The sequence below is a fragment of the Gracilinanus agilis genome, chromosome 2 (assembly GCF_016433145.1).
Source record: "Gracilinanus agilis isolate LMUSP501 chromosome 2, AgileGrace, whole genome shotgun sequence".
Lineage (NCBI taxonomy): Eukaryota > Metazoa > Chordata > Mammalia > Didelphimorphia > Didelphidae > Gracilinanus > Gracilinanus agilis.
The window spans coordinates 322,251,060-322,270,463 of NC_058131.1; the positions used below are offsets into that span (position 1 = coordinate 322,251,060).

General features: G+C 37.5%; 1 protein-coding gene across 1 annotated transcript in view; it reads left to right on the forward strand.

The window, feature by feature from the left end:
• Positions 1-19,404, forward strand: part of TTLL11 (tubulin tyrosine ligase like 11) — a 276,026-nt gene that overhangs the window by 222,760 nt on the left and 33,862 nt on the right. The window contains 2 exon segments of the mRNA XM_044664257.1: positions 1,940-2,209; positions 17,795-17,901. Coding sequence (XP_044520192.1) covers positions 1,940-2,209; positions 17,795-17,901 — 377 coding nt within the window.

Here is a 19,404-nt window from a genome sequence, read left to right on the forward strand (position 1 = left end):
AATCTCCTATCATTACTATATCATGCTTCGGTGCCAAATTGGTGATCTGTTTCCCAAACTCCAAGTCTGATTCCTCATTCTGACAAATGACTCTTGGTCATTTGTAGTATACACTGATGACAAAATCTCTTCATTTCTTCCTCCATTGACCTTCACCCAAATGCTTTCCTCTATGCTTCCCATGTGCTTCCTAGATTTCCTCACGTAAGTATGCCTCCTTAATTTCTAAGGCAACCCTACTCACATATACAATTAACTCTTCTGTTTCTTTTTAATAAAGTATACCTATCCAGAACCATATTTCAGGTAAGCATTTCATCTAGTCTGTATAACTCATAGGGACACAAAAGTAGTTTCTTCTATTTCCCTCCCTCTAGCCTTCGTGTTTTTTTTAAAGTGCTTTTCATTAAATTTACAAGACCATGGGCAGGTAGGTGGATTAATGAATTGAAAGCCAACCCTAGCAATGTGAGACCCTGGGTTCAAATATGGCCTCAGATACTTCCCAATTGTGTGATCCTGGGCGAGTCACTTAACCCCTATTGCCTAGCCCATACCACTCTTTTGCCTTGGAACCAATATACAGTATTGATTTGAAGAAAAAAATAAGGGTTTTTAAAAATACAAAATTTACAAGAACAAGCAAATACATTTTTGCCAGCCTCTGTTAGGTGCATCCCATCCAAGTATAAGTCCAAGTTCCATTTTCAAATGCCATTTTCTTACGCAGCTGTTCACTTCTTAAATGAATCTTTCCCTCCTTTCTTATTTTTCCTTCCTTTCCTTCTTCCCTCTCTCCTTCCCTCCCTCCCTCCCTCCCTCACCCCCCCCCCAATCTTTCTTTCAGACTCGTGTCTGTCAATCACATTATGATTAATCTCAGCTGGCAGGATTTGGGCACAGAGTTGAACAGGCTGAAGATGTTATTCCCTTTTCACTGTGAACTCTGGAATGCTATGAGTCCATTATCACTGAAAAAAAAGCTTAACACATCTCATCATTTTGTTAGCTTGGACTGCTTGGAATTCATCGAATATTAAGTGTGACCCTTGGAGAGTCAGTTGACCTTCAGTTTCTTTATCTGTAAAAGAAGAATAGAAGTAGGACCTACTTCACAGGGTTGTTGTGAGGATCAAATAAGATCCAACTTCTAAAGTGCTTTATAAATGTTTCCTATTATTACTGTAGTTGGAAGAGATTTGGTAAGAGATCATATAATTAAACTTCCTTATTTTACAGACAAGGAAATTGAGACCCAGAGCAATCAAGTGATTTGCCAAAGTTCATATAATAAGCTAGTAGCAGCACAGCCAGTTTCTTGACTGCCAGTCTCCCCCTTTCTACTCATCAGAATTTAATTATTTCAGCAGTATCCAAGTAAAATATTGAATAATACATTTTCTTAAAATTAGAAGGCCATACCAAAGGTAGGCAATTTATATGGTTTCTTTGTGAACTCAAAAGTATAAAAAAAATTAAGAACAGAAAATTCACTTGTGGTTCCAGGTAACAACTTTTTTTCACATCTTTGATAGAACTGTTATAGCTTTTTCCCAAATACATTTGTATCTACTTTAATTGTATAATTATTATACTCCTAATAATTGGAGTTCTGATCAAAAGAAGGTTAGATTGAAATATCATATTTGGCATCAGGAAACCTTGATCAGTACTGATTATCTATTAACTAGTTGTGTGATCTTCACTTTCATGGGCATTAGTTTATTTCATGAAGCAGCCCTGACATTTCTTATTCTATAGTGTAACATTCTGTGATCTAAGATCCTCTCCAGCTCTAACATTTATGTCTTATGTTCCCTTCTAGATCTAGTGTTTTGTGCTCTTAAGAGTTCTTCCAGCCCTAATATTTATTCTCTCATCTGTTGCCTGGTAAATGCAATAAAGGAAGTTCTGTTTGTTTGTTTTTGATGTACTTCAGATCTGAACAGTGTAATAAAATATCAGGAATGAGAGAAGAATTCAAAGAGGGAACAGATGAACTACTGCAATCAGATGTGCTCGAAGCAGAGGCTTATATGACCAATGAAGCCAACTTACCCACTATCTGCCTCAAGCAAGTATTCCCAAAGTATGCAAAGCAGTTCAACTATTTGCGTTTGGTGGACAGGATGGCAAATCTATTTATCCGATTCCTTGGGATAAAGGGGACAACGAGGTTGGGACCCACGGGGTTCCGCACCTTTATAAGGTTGGTAAGGCCAGACTTTTCTCTGTATTTTCTTAAACTATATGTGGAATACTGTGTGTCTTTGGTAGATTGGACAGCTTAAGCATTGCTCAGTGGAAAGAGCTTTGACTGTGGAATCAGAGAACCTGGGTTCAAATTCAGTCCCTGATGACTATTACTTATATGACACTGAAGCAGTCACTTCAACTTACTTGGCCTCAGTTTCTTCACCTATAAAATGAGAGGCTTCAATTATATAGCTTTGGAGGGCTCAGCTCTAGATTTATGAACCTATGGCCTCCACAATATACCAGTCATTTTCTTAATACTAATAATTCATTAATATAGCACTTTACATTATCTCGCTTGATCCTTGCAACTCCCTGTGAGAAAAGTGGCCCAACTAATTGTTATTATCACTGTTTTATAGATGAAGTAATTGGAACTCAGGAAGTTGAAATGATTAGTTCTGGGCCACACACCTAATAAGTGGTAGAGCCAAGTTTTGAATCTAGTTCTCTTCTACTTTGACCCTTCAAGTAATTATGTATATGTACATACTTAAATATATATGTGTATGCACACATATGTATATATCATGTGTGTATATACATATATCTGTATGTGTGTATATTTATATAGTTATCTTTCCCCTGAAAGAAGGGTAAATGGAGAAAACACTGAAGATTGAATAAGTTTGCTCAACTTTAAATTTAGATTATGGCCACATTGAAAACAACCTGGTGTGGTAACTAAAGAGGAAACCTTAAAGCCAGGAAGAGGTAGGCTTGAGTCCCACCTGTAATACACACCAGTTTTGTCTGTTCTAAGCCACTCTCTAAAACTATAAATTGCAGGGAGGATAGCAACCTTCATTGGTAAAAGGGGGTTTTCTCACCTGAGGGTTCTCTATTCCAGTGAGATCACAGGTCTAGGCTCTATCTCCTTGCCTATAATAATAATTGTGGTATTTAAATGGTCCTTTTTCATTTATAATACACCCATCATCTCCTTCAGTCCTCACAGTTTGTCTCCTTTATGTCCTTAGACAAGTCAATTCTTCTTTCTGAACATTAGTTTTCTTCTCTATCAAGTGAATGGGCTGAATTAATTCCTTCCATTTCTAAGAGCTTACATATGCATATGTATGTGTGTATGTATATATGTATACATGCACGCATTAATGTATGTTTTACTTCAACACTTGATGTATCTGTGATTTCAGTTCAGTTGTACAAGCATTAATAAAATGCCTAATAAGTGCAGAGGATTTGCAGACAGGAATGAAACAAGGCTTACATTTTATTTTGGGGATACTATCAAGGCATATATAAGTGTAATGCAATGAAAATGAGAGCCCTATTAGCCGGGGGACTTGAAGCCTCAGAGGAGGTGTCATCAAAGTAAGGCTATGCCTCGAAGGAGTCTTAGATGAAGAGGAAGAGCATTCTAGGTATGGAAAATATACATGAAAGTGTAAGATGGAGTGTCAAATTGGGGAAGAAGCTAGCGATCATGTTTGACTGGAATGTAGAGTTCATAAAGTGAAGTTACAGTATACTGTAAAGTTAGAAGAGGGAAGACAGGGCCAGTCTGTTGCAAGGCCTCAAAGGCCAGGCTGTGTGAGCAGTATGGATTTGGTTGTCTTAGCAGTGGGGAAATCACTGAGGGTGCTTGAACAAGGATATGACATAGTCATGCCTATACCTGAGGAAAAAATTGTGGCAGCTGTAAGAATTAAATTTAAGAGAATGTAGATTAATAATTTTATTAAATCTAAAGTAGTAGGAGGAAGAAGACAGAAAAATAGGAGAGAGGTACAGAGGTACTTAGCTTTCTAATCTATGGCTGCCATTTTGGACTCCCTACCATGCTGACACTGAAGAGAGGAGTCACCAGGAAACAGGGAAATCCAGAGAAGGTGAGCTCCCCTCCTGCCTCAATTTATTCAGCCTAATCTCCACCCACTAACACATGACATCTCAGGAATGGTTTTCCATTTTGTCTGTACCACCCAGAGGGACAGTCCAGGGGAAATCATGTTGGCTTCCTATTCTGGTGATATTCTTGACTCCATTGCTCCATTTTTATGACTCTTCTACTCTTGCAACTAAATTTATCCAATGATTTTCCTCACACAGTCCTCACTTCTGGCCCGAGTTCAAACTCATGCCAGGTACCCTTAGTTGAAAAGGTGAAAAAAATAAATTCCCTTTTCACACAGCTGTGGGAATTGCAAGAAGAGAGAGACTGGAAGCAGAGAGATCATTAGGAGGCTTAAAAAAAATTTTTTTTAAACCCTTACCTTCTATCTTAGAATCAATACTGTGAGGCCAGATTTCAACCTAGGACTTCCCATCTCTAATCCTGGCTCTCAATCCACTGAGCCACCCAGCTGCCCCCTAGGCAGCTTTTTTTTTATAATAGGTCAAATAACAAATGAAGAGGGTCTCAGGGTGGTAGAGGTGTGACTGGAGAGTATTGGATAGTTGGAAGAGATGTGGAATTAGAATTGGCAAGATTTAGCAACTGATTAGATATATGGAGTGGGAGAGCCCTGAAAATCATAGATGATTTTTTAGTTGTAAACCTGGGTGACTTGGAAGATATTGAAACCCTCTATAGAGAAAAGATAAGTTTAGAGACAAAAATTCAGCTCCATATTGAGCATATAGAGTTTAAGATGACCACATGTTCACATTGCTCTGGATTTCTCCTGTACCAATATTGTATCCTCCATTAGTAAATAATCTTTATGAGCTGCTTTGATTAAAAATAATCATGATGTAGTCAAACCTCTGGTTACAGTAATTTTCTCTGGACTTACCTTTGGTGGGTCTTAGATGACAAGCACACAATCTATCATTGGAAAGGTCCTCAAAACCTTCAACAACTTAAGGTACCCTCCAAACCCCAGAGAGACATTGGGAATATCAGCAGAGGATCTCTATATAGAACATGCATGATAAAAGCTTCATGTGGCATGGATTCTAATGACTTTTTAACTCCTTATTTCAAAAATATGGCATAGTAGATAGGCTGATAGACTTGGTGTTCAGAAAGACTGAGTTCAAATTCTGACAGTCACTAGCTATATGGGTCTGGGCGGCTAATTTAACCTCTTAGCACCTCTATTGGTCTGTAAAATGGGAATAATACCTATAGCACCTTCCTCATAGTTTTATTATGAGGATCCAAATAGATAATATATGTAAAGGGATTTCCCAAATATAAAACTTCTATATAAATTTCTATAATAATTATAATTATTCTATGATAATTATTGTTACAGTTTTTATAAGACACAAGAGGTGAGAGTGAGTAAAGGAGAAGGTTAGAGCTGGAGCAGGTCTTAGAAAGTTAAAATGCAGAATATTGGGACTGAAAAGGACTTTAGATCATAGAATGTTAAACTTGGAAGGGGCTTTAGAACAAAGAATGTTATCATGGGGGGGGAACAATATAATGAGGAGAACATTGAATTTAGAATTGAAGGGTCTGGATTTGAATCCTCGCTCTGCTACTATTTATTACCTGTATAAACATGGGCAAATGGCTTCACTTGTTTGGCCCTACTTTAATATAAAATTTAGAACTTTGATCACATTTGTCCCAGTTTTAAATCATTGATCCTTTAATACTAGAATATAGTATGTTAAAGCTGAGATAAAGAAAACCTCTTAAGTGGAGAAGTTTATTATATGGTAGAACATAAGGAGATGTCATCAGAAAAGGGATTAAAGAACTGTACAAGTGGAAAGGTAACATGGCCAAAAAAGCTAATGTGATTTTTAGGCTGCACTAATAGAGAGGAATAAAGGATGTCAACCAGGCATTGTATGGGAGGAAGAAAAGATGGGCAGGTCATGGGAAAGAGCAAGCAGTGCAAGGAGCCATCCAAGATGCAACACCAGCATCTTTGTGATGCCAGGAAAAAGCAGAAAAGGCTTCCAGTGGAGTAGGTGGGTCCCTGTGGTGAATGAGTCATGCAGCTGGATGCAACATGGACGAATTGGAGTCTGTATCAGTGGAGGGAAATCTTGAATTGATGAGATCCCATATCCACATGCACATTTCAATATATTGGGCAGCATATAACTCCTAGGACAAGGAAAAATGTAGACCTACAATTCTCTGCCCTAGTCAAGCTGAGCATTTATTAAGCTTTTGGTAAATGACAGAGGCTATGTTACATACACAAGGATACAAGCAAACAAGAGGTCTCTGCCCTCAAGGACCTTGCATTCTAATGAGGGAAGGCAACTGGGAGCTGGAAAAGGGAGAGCAGAAAGATAATGCAAAAGCTGACCTAACAGAGCCAAAGGACTCAAGAGTCAGAGTCCAGGTTCTGATATGGAATAGGTATAGGTGATCTGAGTGATGGCAAGCATGGCATATAGCAGTAGAATATTATTTTCAGTGCCACATTTTAGAAATCCCATTTTAGCACTGAAATTGAGAAACTAGAAGATAAATGGCAGAAAGTTAGCAGGATGGTGAGAATATAAGACATCTTGTGATGGCTTTCTGTGGAGGATATTGGGCATATTCTGGAGAAGATGGGATTGATTTTGTCATTCCTTCACTCAAAAACCTTCAGCAATTTCCCTGTTGCTTTTATGATAAGATATAAACCTCTTAGTCTGGCATTTAAGGAACCGACCCCAACAATCAGCTTCCACCAATCTTTTCAGTTTATTTCATATCATTTCCTTTTGTGGATTTACATTCTAATTAAATTTGGCTGCTAGCTAGTCATCCCTTTGCCTCCTGCCTCAATTTATTTTTACAGTCTACTCTCCATGTCTGGAGTCCACTAACTCCTTATATCTACCTCACAGAATCATTGCTTTCCCCAAAGACTCAGCTCCTCCACTTATTTTCCCTGATTTGTCTTCAGATTCACAAGTTATCCTGTATTATACTTACATGTGGGTATGTTATGTTATCTTTCTCTCCCCTCATCTCAACACCAAGCCCTCTAATTTTCAGGACAAGAAATTGTTGTATTTGGTCATGTTATTCTCAGTGCCCAACATAGTGATGGACATTTCAATATTAAAGGGCCTTAGTAAATATTTATTGTATATTCATTTACATAATATATTTGAAGGACTATTATGTGGAAAATAGTCTGCTTGTTCCCAGAAGGCAAAACTAGGACCAACAGGGGAAAAACTGCAAGAAAGACATATTTAGGTTCCATGTAATAAATAACTTATTAACAATTAGAGCTATCCAAATTGGAATTTTTTTCTTTAAAGGGAGTGAATTCATTATCACTGGAGGCTAACAAGCAGAATCTGGATGATCATTTCTCAGGGATATTGCAGATAGGATTTCTGCTCAGATACTACTTGGATTAGATGACCTTTTAGGTCTCCTCCAACTCTGAGAATCTGCAAATTTCAAAAAATGTTAACCAACCTGGGTCTAGTTTTGAGGTTGTAGTTACAAATATGTCCATACATAATACTTTCTGATTTTTTTCATTCCTTTGTTCTCTATAATTAAAGCTATTTGCATGAAAAACCGATTTTTGTTCCTCAAGAATCTATTAGTTCCTGCAGCCATCATTCCAGTCTGTGGCCACGCATTTGTTAGTGGAAATGATCATGAAGTGTAGAATTAAGAAGGATGTCTTCAGGTGGGGAATAGATGGCAACAGCCAAAGGACTCAAACAAAGAACTTTTCTTCCCCTACAAAAGTCTTTAGTAATTAAGAATCTGGGAAGAAAAAAATGTAGAACATATTTTTTATAACTTTATAGATTTTCTTTTCAAATTGCACTGAGAGATCTCAGCAGCTCTTTAATATTAAAGATCCTTTCTCTACTATTTACTTAGGGAATTTAATAACAAGTAGTTGCTCTTGTTATATTTTTCTCTTCTTGTTTTACATTCTTTTCCAATGTAAACTTAATGTTTATTTAGGTATTTAGATTCCAACTAAATACTGTGCCCTGAAAGTGACAAAAAATATATAGGATAGATAAAATCATAGAATCATAGAGATAAAAAAAAAGACCTCAATGAACATCTAGTCTTAAAAGCTATCAATAACACAATAGATGAATAGAGTCATTACTTATAGATGATAATTGTTTGTAATGTCAGTGTGTTTTGCTATTTGCAAACTTGCTCTTTCCAACAGCTTAGTGAAGTATATTTGTCATAGAAGTATCATCTCAGTTTTACAGAGGAGGAAATTAATGGTATGACTGAAGTGCTGTAATTTGCCAGTGCCCACGTAGTTAAGTGACTGCCATGACTTGCCCATGGTCACTTATCTATTAAATGCTGGGCCAAGATGTGATGTTAGAGATAGAAAAGTAACCTTAAGAGATCATCTTCCCATCTCATATTTAGAGCTGAGAAAATGGAGATCCATAGAGGGAAAGGGAGTTATCGCCCGGTAGCTGGCAAAGCTGATCTGTGGATCGAGGTTTCCTCATTCTAAATTTGGGACTTTTGCCAGTGCACCACACTGCCTCAGATCACTGGAAAGGAAATTGTGTCTGTCTGTGGACCACCTTCCTGACAACTCAAGTACAGACATAGCAAAAAAGATAAATATTCCAATTTAATTTATTTTCAATGTCCATCTCTTGTGATGTGTTGCATAGCTCAGCAACTTTACTAGTGAATTATGCTAATGTCAGTCTGGTCATATTATACTTTTCTTTTCTACCAATAAAATGAGAAATAATGAAGTGTCTTTTTCTTGTCTAGACTTAGCTCCATTAGCCATATTTTCTGTCTCTCAGTAGGTATATAAGAGCTGAACATACTGTCATTTATCAAACACCCCTCTTAAAAACTGCTGGGGTGAACAGAATTGGTTTGGTTTTTCCTTTCAGATCCAGAAATATGTTGTTGACAGCTTCTTTTGAGGGGGAAAATGCATTTTAGTCCTCTTCTTTCTAATAAGATTGTTAATTTGAGGGGCAATCTGTGGAGTTCATGATGGGGATTGTTATTGTTTAGTCATGTTCCAACTCTATGAGACCCCCCTGGACCACACTTTTCATAGGATTTTCTTTACAAAAATAGTTAAGTGATTTGCCATTTCCTTTTCCAATGGATTAAGGCAATCAGAAGTTAAATGTCTTACCCAGGGACACAAAACTAGTAAGGTTGTATTTGAACTTGGGTCTTCCTGACTCCAGGCCCTGCATTTCTATCCACTGCAGAAACCAAATGCCTCTAATCCATGCTATTATCAGCTTTTCACCCTACCTAGCCCCTTAGTATTGAAAAGAAAAGATGACTAATACCCATTTATCTATCCTACCTGTACTTTTCATTGCCTTTGCAAGGAGATTGTAGTGTACTACTCGTTTATCTCTAAAAAACAATAGCAACTTTAGATTTTATTACACATATCATATGGAATAATTTCCTTCCCTCCAGCTTTGCCAGTTGGACTCACGTAGAATTTTGAAAGATAAAATGTTAAAACTGGAAGGGAAACCCGGCCTCAGCCACTTCCCAGCTGTGTGACCCTGGGCAAGTCACTTGACCCCCATTGCCCACCCTTACCAATCTTCCACCTATGAGACAATACACCAAAGTACAAGGGTTTAAAAAAAATTTTTTTTTTAATTAAAAAAAACTGGAAGGGACCTTTAAAATGCAAGATTTTAGAACATAGAAAATTAAAGCATTAAAACATAGAATGTTAGTTTAGGAAAGAATTTTGGAGGTCAGCTAGTCCTGCTTCTTTTTTTTTTTTTTTAAAGTATAAAAACTGCAGTTTAGAAAGAAGCAGTGATTTGCACTTCTTTAAATATAGTGCAGTCTTTGTTGGTTCTCTGGCTTTTTCACTACCAATCTAGTACTTTTTCTGATGTTCAGTCAACCAGTTAGCAAACATTTAAATACTTACTATCTTCTAGATGCTAGGGGGATACAAAAGACAAAAACAAACAATCAACCAACCCTGTCCTCAAAGAGCTTCTATTCTTTCAGGAGAGATATAGACTTATCTTACTATATACAAAGTAAATACTAGATAAATATAAAGTAAATATGTAGGGAGGAACTAGCAAGCTGGGGAATTGAGAAAGGCCTCATGGAGAAGGTAAGGCTTGAGCTGAGCTCTGAGGAGATATCAATGACTAAGAGAGGTAGAGATGAGGGTAGAAAATACATCCCAGGCATGAGCATATAATCTTTTTAACAAAGACAAGTGGATGACAAATAGCATGTTATATGTGAGAAGCCAAAAGAAAAAGAAGAAGTATTTGCCTGAACTGTAGAGTATGTGAAGTGTGGGGAAGGAGGGTATGATTAGACTAAAAGTTAGGTTGACATCACCTTGTGAATGGCTTTAAATGCCAAACAGAGAAGTTTGAAAATGGTCCTAAAGGAGCCATTAGAGTTTTTTAAGTAGGTAAATTCCATGGTCAGATTTGTCCTTTAAGAAAATCACCTTGGCAGCTGTACGAAGGATGGTAGAGAGGAGAGAAACCTGAGGCAGGAAGAACAACAGGAATACTTGAAATAATCCAGGTTAGAGAGTATGAGAATCCAAAAAGAGTGGGTGGGCATGTGAATGAAGAGAAGGCATGCATACAAGAAATATTAAGGAAGGAGCAGCAAGGTGGCTCAGTGGACAGAGAATTGACCTGGAAGCAGGAGGTCCTGGGTTCAAATATGGACTCAGATATTTTCTTGCTGTGTGAATCTGGGCAAACCACTCAACTCTAATTGCCTAGCCCTTACCACTCCTCTGCCTTGGAACAAATACCTGGTATCTATTCTAAGACAGAATGTAAGGGTCTCTAAGAAAAAAAAAAGAAAGAAAAAGAAAAAAAAAGAATTGTTAGGGAGATAAAATCAACAAGATTTGGCAACTACTTGGATTTGTGAACTAAAGGAGTGTGTGGAATTGAAGATAACTTTGAGATGGCAAACCTGGATGGCCAGTAAGATGGTGGTACCCTCAACAGAAAAGGAAAAGTTTTAGAAATGTAATGCATTTTGTAGGGGAGATAGTGAGTTCTCTTCTGTTTATGTTGAGTTTGAGGGGCCTATAGGATATCCATTTGGAAATGTTGGACAGACAAACATTCTCTCTTGCAAACATCAGTACCTACATCCAGACCAACATTGAAATGTTCTGCCAGGAAGAGTGTCTTTTAAAGCCAGATGGCAATGTCTACTAGTATGCAGGAGAGGTTCAGAAACAGGAAAGCTTTTCATCTACTTGCATGTGATTCCTACATTCTTCTTATCATAATTCAGTGCTATACTGAATATAGTTCCCTTGCCAGCAAGTTCTCTGCATGAATTACTTCCTAAGTTAAAAATCTATATTAGTCCCAAAGGTTTTTTCATAGGCCCAAAAAAGAACTTCAACAAACATTTATGAAGTTCCTACTGTGTGCAGAACTTGGCACTGGAGGAGATGCAAAAATTAAATAAGACAAGCCCTCCCTTCCTGGAAATCTCTAAAGTATAACACATGCACAAATAACTGCAATAATAATTCACATTTTTATAGTTTTAAAGCTCTTTCCTCTCCAAAATACTCTTGAGGTAGATGTAGTGCAAAGCTAATTATCCTCATTTTACATATGGGAAGTTTGGGACTCAGAATAAGGTCGTTGTACAAGAAGTGAGTGTCTGGGCTAAGATGATCAGTGCATGAGAAATGTGTAAACCAAGTACTTTATGTGGCCAGAGGAAAGATGGATCATTCCTAACTTGGGAATATTGAGGAAGGCTTTCTGGCAGAGATGACATTTTAATTTGGCCTTAAAGAATGTGTGTTATATGAATAGGTCTAGTAGAGGCAAGGGAGAGTATACCTAGCATAGGAAATTGCTTGAGTAAAAGGCTCGGATTTGGGACCAAGTTGGGCGGCAAGAGAGAGCAGTGTAATTTGGTTATTAAAGTACAGCACATAAAAGAAAGGGAATGATATTAGATAAGGTTAAAAAGACAGAATAGTGACAAAATGTGACATTGCCAGCCACGATCAGAAATGACAAAAACCCTTCACCTGATTTTTTATTATGACCCATGATTTAAGCCAGAAGTGACCCCTACATTTTTTTTTCTAATATGGTTAATTATTTGCCTACTGGGTTAACTGTTCTGGCTGATTACGTATTCTACTTTAATAGAGAGCTGTCATCATCATATGCATATCATATATGTTTCATCAGTTTTCAAAGGATCTGAATATCACAGAATGTTTTTAAGACCATAAAGTTTAGAACTTTGAGTAGCCTAGAAATATAATCCTACTGCCTCATTTTATAGATGAGAAAATTGAGACCCAAAGAAAACCCTTAGGCAAGTCATTTGGCCTCTTTTGGGCTTAATTTCCATAATTGCAAAATAAGGGGGTAGAATAGATAACTTCCAAGATTCCTTCTAGAACTTATTCTTGTGATCTTCTGACATAGGTTCATGAGACTGTGGGCAAGTTCTGTGACCATTCAGAGCCTCTCATATCTACAAAGTGGGGAGAATAATACTACCAACCTCATAAAGTTATTATGAAGATTAAAAGTTATAAAAAGAAATATTGTGCTTGTAAACCTTAAAGCATTATGTGAATGCCAGCTATTACATTTAACATTGGTAAAGGAACCTAGAGATCATCTGATAAAGGAGTTCTTAACTTTGCATGTCATGGACCCCTTTAAAATCTGATGAAGTGTATGACACCCCTCTCAGAATTGTGTTTTTTTAAATTTCTAAAATAAAAGTATTTAGGATCACAGAACCAATTATATTGAAAAATAATAATAAAAATATTTTCTTAAATATTCTTGGACTTCAGGTTAATAACTCCTGATTGAGCCCATTCCCTCCTTTTACAAATAAGAAATAGAAATAAGAAATTTGAAAATAAGGCAATAGAAGCCAGAAAAGTGAATTTTCCAAGATCAGCTAAATTTGGCAGCCCAGCTGGGACTATGACTCAGATATCCTGATTCCCAGTTCTCTATCTTTTCACTCATAATTGTTGCCTCTGTAACAAATGTTACCATCTCCTCTACTTGTTTTGTGTCAATGGAAGGGATTTGTTATAATGGACACAGAATAAGTGGAGAATTCTCTTTGGTAAATTATTGCTCCTGCTGCGGGTTTGACACTTCTATTTTCCACCTGTCAGAAAAAGTGACTTTATACCAGTGGTCAGTTAGACTTTCCTTTTTATACTCCATTAACCCAAAGAGCAGGCTAGGCAAAACTCACATCAGCTTGGCTGGCAGTCAGTACCGAGAACATTGATATGATAATTAAATAAAATACAGAATCATCACTAATGATGTTGAAAATTTGCAATCAGAATCACTGTAATGCCTTTGGGAAGACTAGAACAAGAAAAATATGGAGTCAGCTATTTAAGCAACAAGACCTCAAAGTCTGAACTGTCAATGAATCCTGCCACATTTTGGCTAAGGCCTAGTAAGAAGATGCTGACATGCTTTGAAGGCTCTCCCTGGGAAGTAGTCAGTGTTATATGTTCAATCGCTGCTTGGGAAAGAACTGATTAAGCAATGTTATTTAAATATCCGTACACAGTTACCCTAAATAATGACAATTTGGTATTTCCTTAGGCCGGTGATCTCAGTGTCTTTGGCACGCCCCCTCTACCACTGTAAATCAAATACTTCATACTCTTATCTAGTGCAGTTTATATCCATGTCTTTCATTGGATCCCCCATGTGAAATCTCTTCCATGCCCTGGAGGCCTTCCTCTGGTTCTTTTTAATGTTTTGTGAAAATAGTGTACCAAAACCAGTAGAATGCCAAAATCTAAAGAAGTCTGCCACTTTGGGGTAGGCTCCCCAAGACTGCTATGGTTATAATATAGGAAGCATTATTTGACCCTAAAACTAAAAAGTTATAAACAAAGTGCCATGAGATATACAAGAAGATATTTCTGACTAGGAGAATCAAGGTGGGGTTCTTTGGGGAGATAACATTAAAGCTTGCCCTTGAGGAATGCATATGATTTCAACTGAGAGAGAGAGAGATGAATGAGCATAGCAGAGCAAGACATTCCAGGTGTAGGGAATGAGTTGAACATATGCACAGTGGCAAGGGATGTTCTTAGTACAGTGACTTGTTCAGCTTGTCTGTGATGTATTCATATACATGAGGGAAGACCAATAATATGAGATAGATCTGAAAAGTTAGGATTGTGCCAAGGTCTTGAATACCAGGCTGATTTTTTTTGGACTTTATTCAATAGACAGTAGAGAGCCACTGAAGGTTTTTGAGCAAGGGAGTTACTGTGCAGATCAGACTTTTGCTTTAGGAAGTTAGTCATTCAACAAGCATTTGTTGTGTTTACTCTGTGTGTGAGACACTGTGCCAAGTGTTTAGGGTATAAAGAAAGGCAAAAATAGTGCCTGCCCTGAAGAAATTCACATTCTAGGAGGGGTAGGGATGAGGGGGCCAACATACAAACAACTATGTACAGCCAAGATATAGATAGGGCAAAGGGGAGGTAATCTTAGAGGGAAGGTACTACAGTGGAGTGGACATGGGGGAGAAGGAAAGAGACCAGGAAAGGTCTCTTGCAGGAAGTGGAATATGAGTCAAATTCAGAAGGAAGTCAAGAGGCAGAGATGAAGATGGAAAGCATCCCAACTGGAGGATAGCCAATGATGAAGGCACACACAATCAGGAAGTATCACTGTTGTGAAGGAAAGGGGAGAGATGAGGTAGCTAGGTAGCATAACGGATAGAGCACCAGGCCTGGAGTTGAGAGGACCTGGGTTCAAATATGACCTGAGACACTTCCTAGATGTGTGACCCTGGGCAAGTCACTTAACTCCACTTGCCTAGCCCTTACTGCCTTTCTGCCTTAGAACCAATACTTAATATTGATTATGAGAGAAGAGTTTTTAAAATAGGCAAACAATGAACAGGGTACAAAGGATGAAATAACAGGACTCAGTAATAGATTGTGCCTCAGAAGTGGAGAGAGAATGAAGGAGGAGCCTAGTTGGTTGGGAAAACATCAGTATCATTAATAGAACTAAAGCAGTGAGATCAAATCAAAGCATTTATTAAATACTGTTAAGTGCCAGGCACTGTTAAGTACAAATTTAGAGGAGAAGATGAAGAGTTTGGTTTTAGAATGTTAAACTTGAGGGACTCCTAAGACATAGGAGCTAGAAGCAGCAATATCACCTTGGGTACCACTTATTTTATCTCTTCATTTTACAGATGAGAAAACTGAGACCACAAAATGTGATATCTGGCAGGTAGTACAGATTTAGAGCTTGGGAGGTCACTGAACCCATGTGTGCCCTTGAGTCCTTAAGGCCATTTGGCTATTCAGGTTCTTTTCAAATAGCTTTTATAAGGTCGACTCTATAACAATAATCATCTCTAAGAACCTCTCCATCATTTCAGGAGGAGAATAAAAGGGTATGGACTGAGTTTGCTGCTGAATGTTTAGGGGAATATAGCAAGTTTTCTTGCTTATATAAAAATCCTTAGATGACAGATTGAAAGATTGGAGAAACTCAAAAGCCTTGAACACTCCTGTATGTAAAATTGGCTCTTGGGACTCATCTGCAGAGCATTTTAAACCTGAAATTGCTTTTGGACAGCAATAATGTCTTCAGTCTATGCAAATGATACACTGTTATCATTTGATCATCCAAGCATATACCATCAGCTGCCTCAACTTTAACATTGGAGCCAGGGAGTGTTCTATGCCTTGAGCTTTGGGATTTGTCTTTTCTTCTGCTTTCCCGAGACTAATCAGTATAGAAGCCAAGGCAGATGAACAGTGAAGACATGGGCACATCTGTTGAAATGGAATGTTATTCCTCTGAGACCTTAATAGTCTTAAGACACTGCAATGATGTGGACACATATATAAGGACAAACAGACATCATCACCAAGATAAATTGGTTAAATCAATCAACATCTTCACAAACACATCTGTTAGTGAAAAGGATCACTAACTGAGAATGGTAGAAATTTATCCTTATTTAACTTTTATCTTCAGGCATAGAACATTCTCTGGCTTCAATGTTAAAGTTTAGACAGTTGACAGTATATGCTTACATGATTGTAACATTTAATTGCCACCTCTAGGAAGCCTTCTCTTTCTGATTCCCTCCTCCCACAAGATGTTAGTAATTACAGCTTATATTTATATAATGACTTGAGGTTTGCAAAACATACATATGCACATATGATATATATGTGTATATAGACATACATAAGTGTGTATGTGTATGTGTATATATATATATGTATATATATATATGTGATGTGTTTGTCCATCACAATAATCTTGTTTGGTAGGTATTATACATAATACTTTGCTTTACATTTCTATGATGTAGTTGTCATGCAATATTGTATATTATAGTTATAGTTATCTGTATTTTCTCTTATCCCCTCTACTAACCTGTAAGATCCAAAACCCAACAGTCTTAAGCACAGAAAAAGAACTCAATAAATATTTTTTTATGAATGAATGAATTAACCAATCCACCACCCCATCATCAGATATATAAAACTCACATGTATAAAAGGCTATGTGGTATTTTTAAAAATCTATAGAAATCTCACAGAAACCAAAGGACTCTTCTAGATCACCTTATCTAGTCCTACCTTTTACAAAGAGTAAACTGAACCACAGAAAGAAAAAATCAAATTCTCAAGGTCACACAGCTAGTACGGCAAAGTCTGAACTAGACTCAGGTTTTTTTGTTTGTTTTTTTTTTTAATGCAAAGATCACTGGAATCATAATCAGAAGCAGAGAGGTTGAGCCCTAGCTCTTCTACTTCCTACTTCTGTGACCTTAAGGAAGTCATTTCTTGTCTTTGATCCTTAGATTCACAATTGGTTAAATAGGAACAATAGTTCATGCTCTGCCTCCCTCCCTCATAAGCCTATCAGGAGATTCCAAAGAGATAATAGATGTGGAAATGGAAAGCATCTTCCAAATGAAGCTTTTTCATGATTTTATCTTCAGAGCTATTGTAAGAAAAGGGTTTTTTTAAAACTCTAAAACACATAAACATGTAAACTATGATCATTATTATTTAAGTACTTCAAAAGACCCACAAATCCCCTCTTTCTACCCCTACTGGTTTCAACTTGTCCACGTCATGATTAATTGCATTATCTTCTGTGCCTGAAAAAGTGCCACCCTGCTGTCCATCTTTCTGATGGTAAATATATACACACTTAGTCCAGTCCTTGAGTCTGTATTCAAGTCCTGTACAGCCTCTGCAGAATGTATTGGACATTATAGTATATTGGCATCACCTTCAAGAAACCAAGGTCACCTTAATACCATGATATGTCATTAGAAGAGAACTTTGGGAGAAGATGATGATGATGATAGTTGATGATGAAGGACATTTATTTTCAAAATGATAATGGCAATGATATTGATGGTAGTCATGGTACTGGTGATGAAGATGATGGTTATGAGGACAATGGTGGGGATGGTAATATTGCTTGGGATAATGATAACATTTATAATGATGATGGTGTCAATGATATTGTCGATGTTGAAGATGATGGCTGCTTTTCAGCTTATTACTGCCATTTTGGGGGATCACTCCTATAATAACATATCTCTTAAATATCTACACAGGAACTGCAAACTCAGTAGCAGCACCTTCTCAATGGCATCTGTAGATATTCTGTATATTGACATAACAAGAAGGTGGAACTCCATGGGCCTCGAACAGAAGGAATCAGGTAATCCACTTTTTAAGATTCTCTTTCATAGACTGAAATAATAAGGGAGCTTTCTCCTTTCTAGATATTCTTACTAGTACTTTGGAAAGGGGGCAGGAACTCTACCAAAGTTAAAGGGGGGAAGTAGTCTCTAATGGGAGTTCTGTCATTCATTTCTATTTCTAAAAAAGGACAGTAGGGTGGAAGTCTTAACTTTCATGATGCAAAAAATGACCTTCAAGAAGTAGAGACCCTGCTGGATTCTTTGTACCCCTTACATTGCCAGGAGAACACATCCTATACACAGGCAAGAGTTAGTGGTCACCTTTGTGCTATAAATTCAGGGGCACTTAGGAGTTTTAGCCACCATTGTTAGTACTAAGACCTTAATGAAGTCCATTTTGTAACAATCTCAGACCATGTCTAAATATTTCCACATGGGCTGAATAAGAGCCAGGAAATGTCGTATTGAAAATTTCCTTTACAGGCCTAACCTTTACCTCTGAGCAAAGACAGTTAACATTTCCCATGATGTTTCAGAGTGAAAACAATGGAACTGTCATCCTGACTATAGCCAACTCTTTGTTTTTATTCCCATCTCTTCTACCAACGGGAGGAAATCTCTTGGTGGGAACATAGCAAATGCCTTCACATCACATTTTGGTTATTAACACAAGCATCCCATAAAATTCTTTTTTAGTAATTGTCTCATGTTCATGCCTACCCTTCATTGCTGTTCTCCCCTTCTAACTATCACCACTAACATTACTGTGCCCAGTGATAGGGGAGCTGGTAGCTTTGGCTTTTAACAATAAATATGGTTGGAAATTCATTTGCTAATGGTGGCATTATGAGCCAGATAGCTGAGTGTTTTGAGAGCCGGGCCTAGAGATGGGAGGTCCTGGGTTTGAATTTGGTCTCAGACACTTTCTAGCTGTGTGACCTTGGGCAAATCACTTAACCATTGCCTAGCCCTTATCACTCTTCTACTTTAGAATCAATTCTAGAACCAAATGAAAGGTTTAAAAAATAATTCAGTTGCTAACCCTGATCCTTGGCCCTAGAGTAAAAGCTATTACCAATTCATCCCTACCCCCCCACTTTTTTTTGCTTTTGAAACAAGAGCAAATTCACTGAATAAGACAATTCAATGGCTCTACAAGGTGAGAGCCTCTATCATAGGGCTGCAGTTGGCAACTAGCTTACCATCTTTGCATTAGCAGTGGGGGAGAGAGACTTGAGATCCAGCTCCTTCAGGGTAAGTATCCTGATTAATTATCACTTGAGGACTTAGAGCTCTTGTGTCACAATCACACACTAAAATTTCTGCTGATGCTTTCATAAAAGCCAAAGAAGTGTTTGGTTTCAGAGCCAAATACAGACGGTAGCAGGATTCTGAATAGGGAAAGGCCAGGAGGAGGGGGAGGAGGGCAGAGTAGAATTATTAAATATTGAAATTGATCAGGAGCTGCAGTAGGAAGCTATTTATCATGTTTATTGCTTCCCACTAACATTACCATCTGG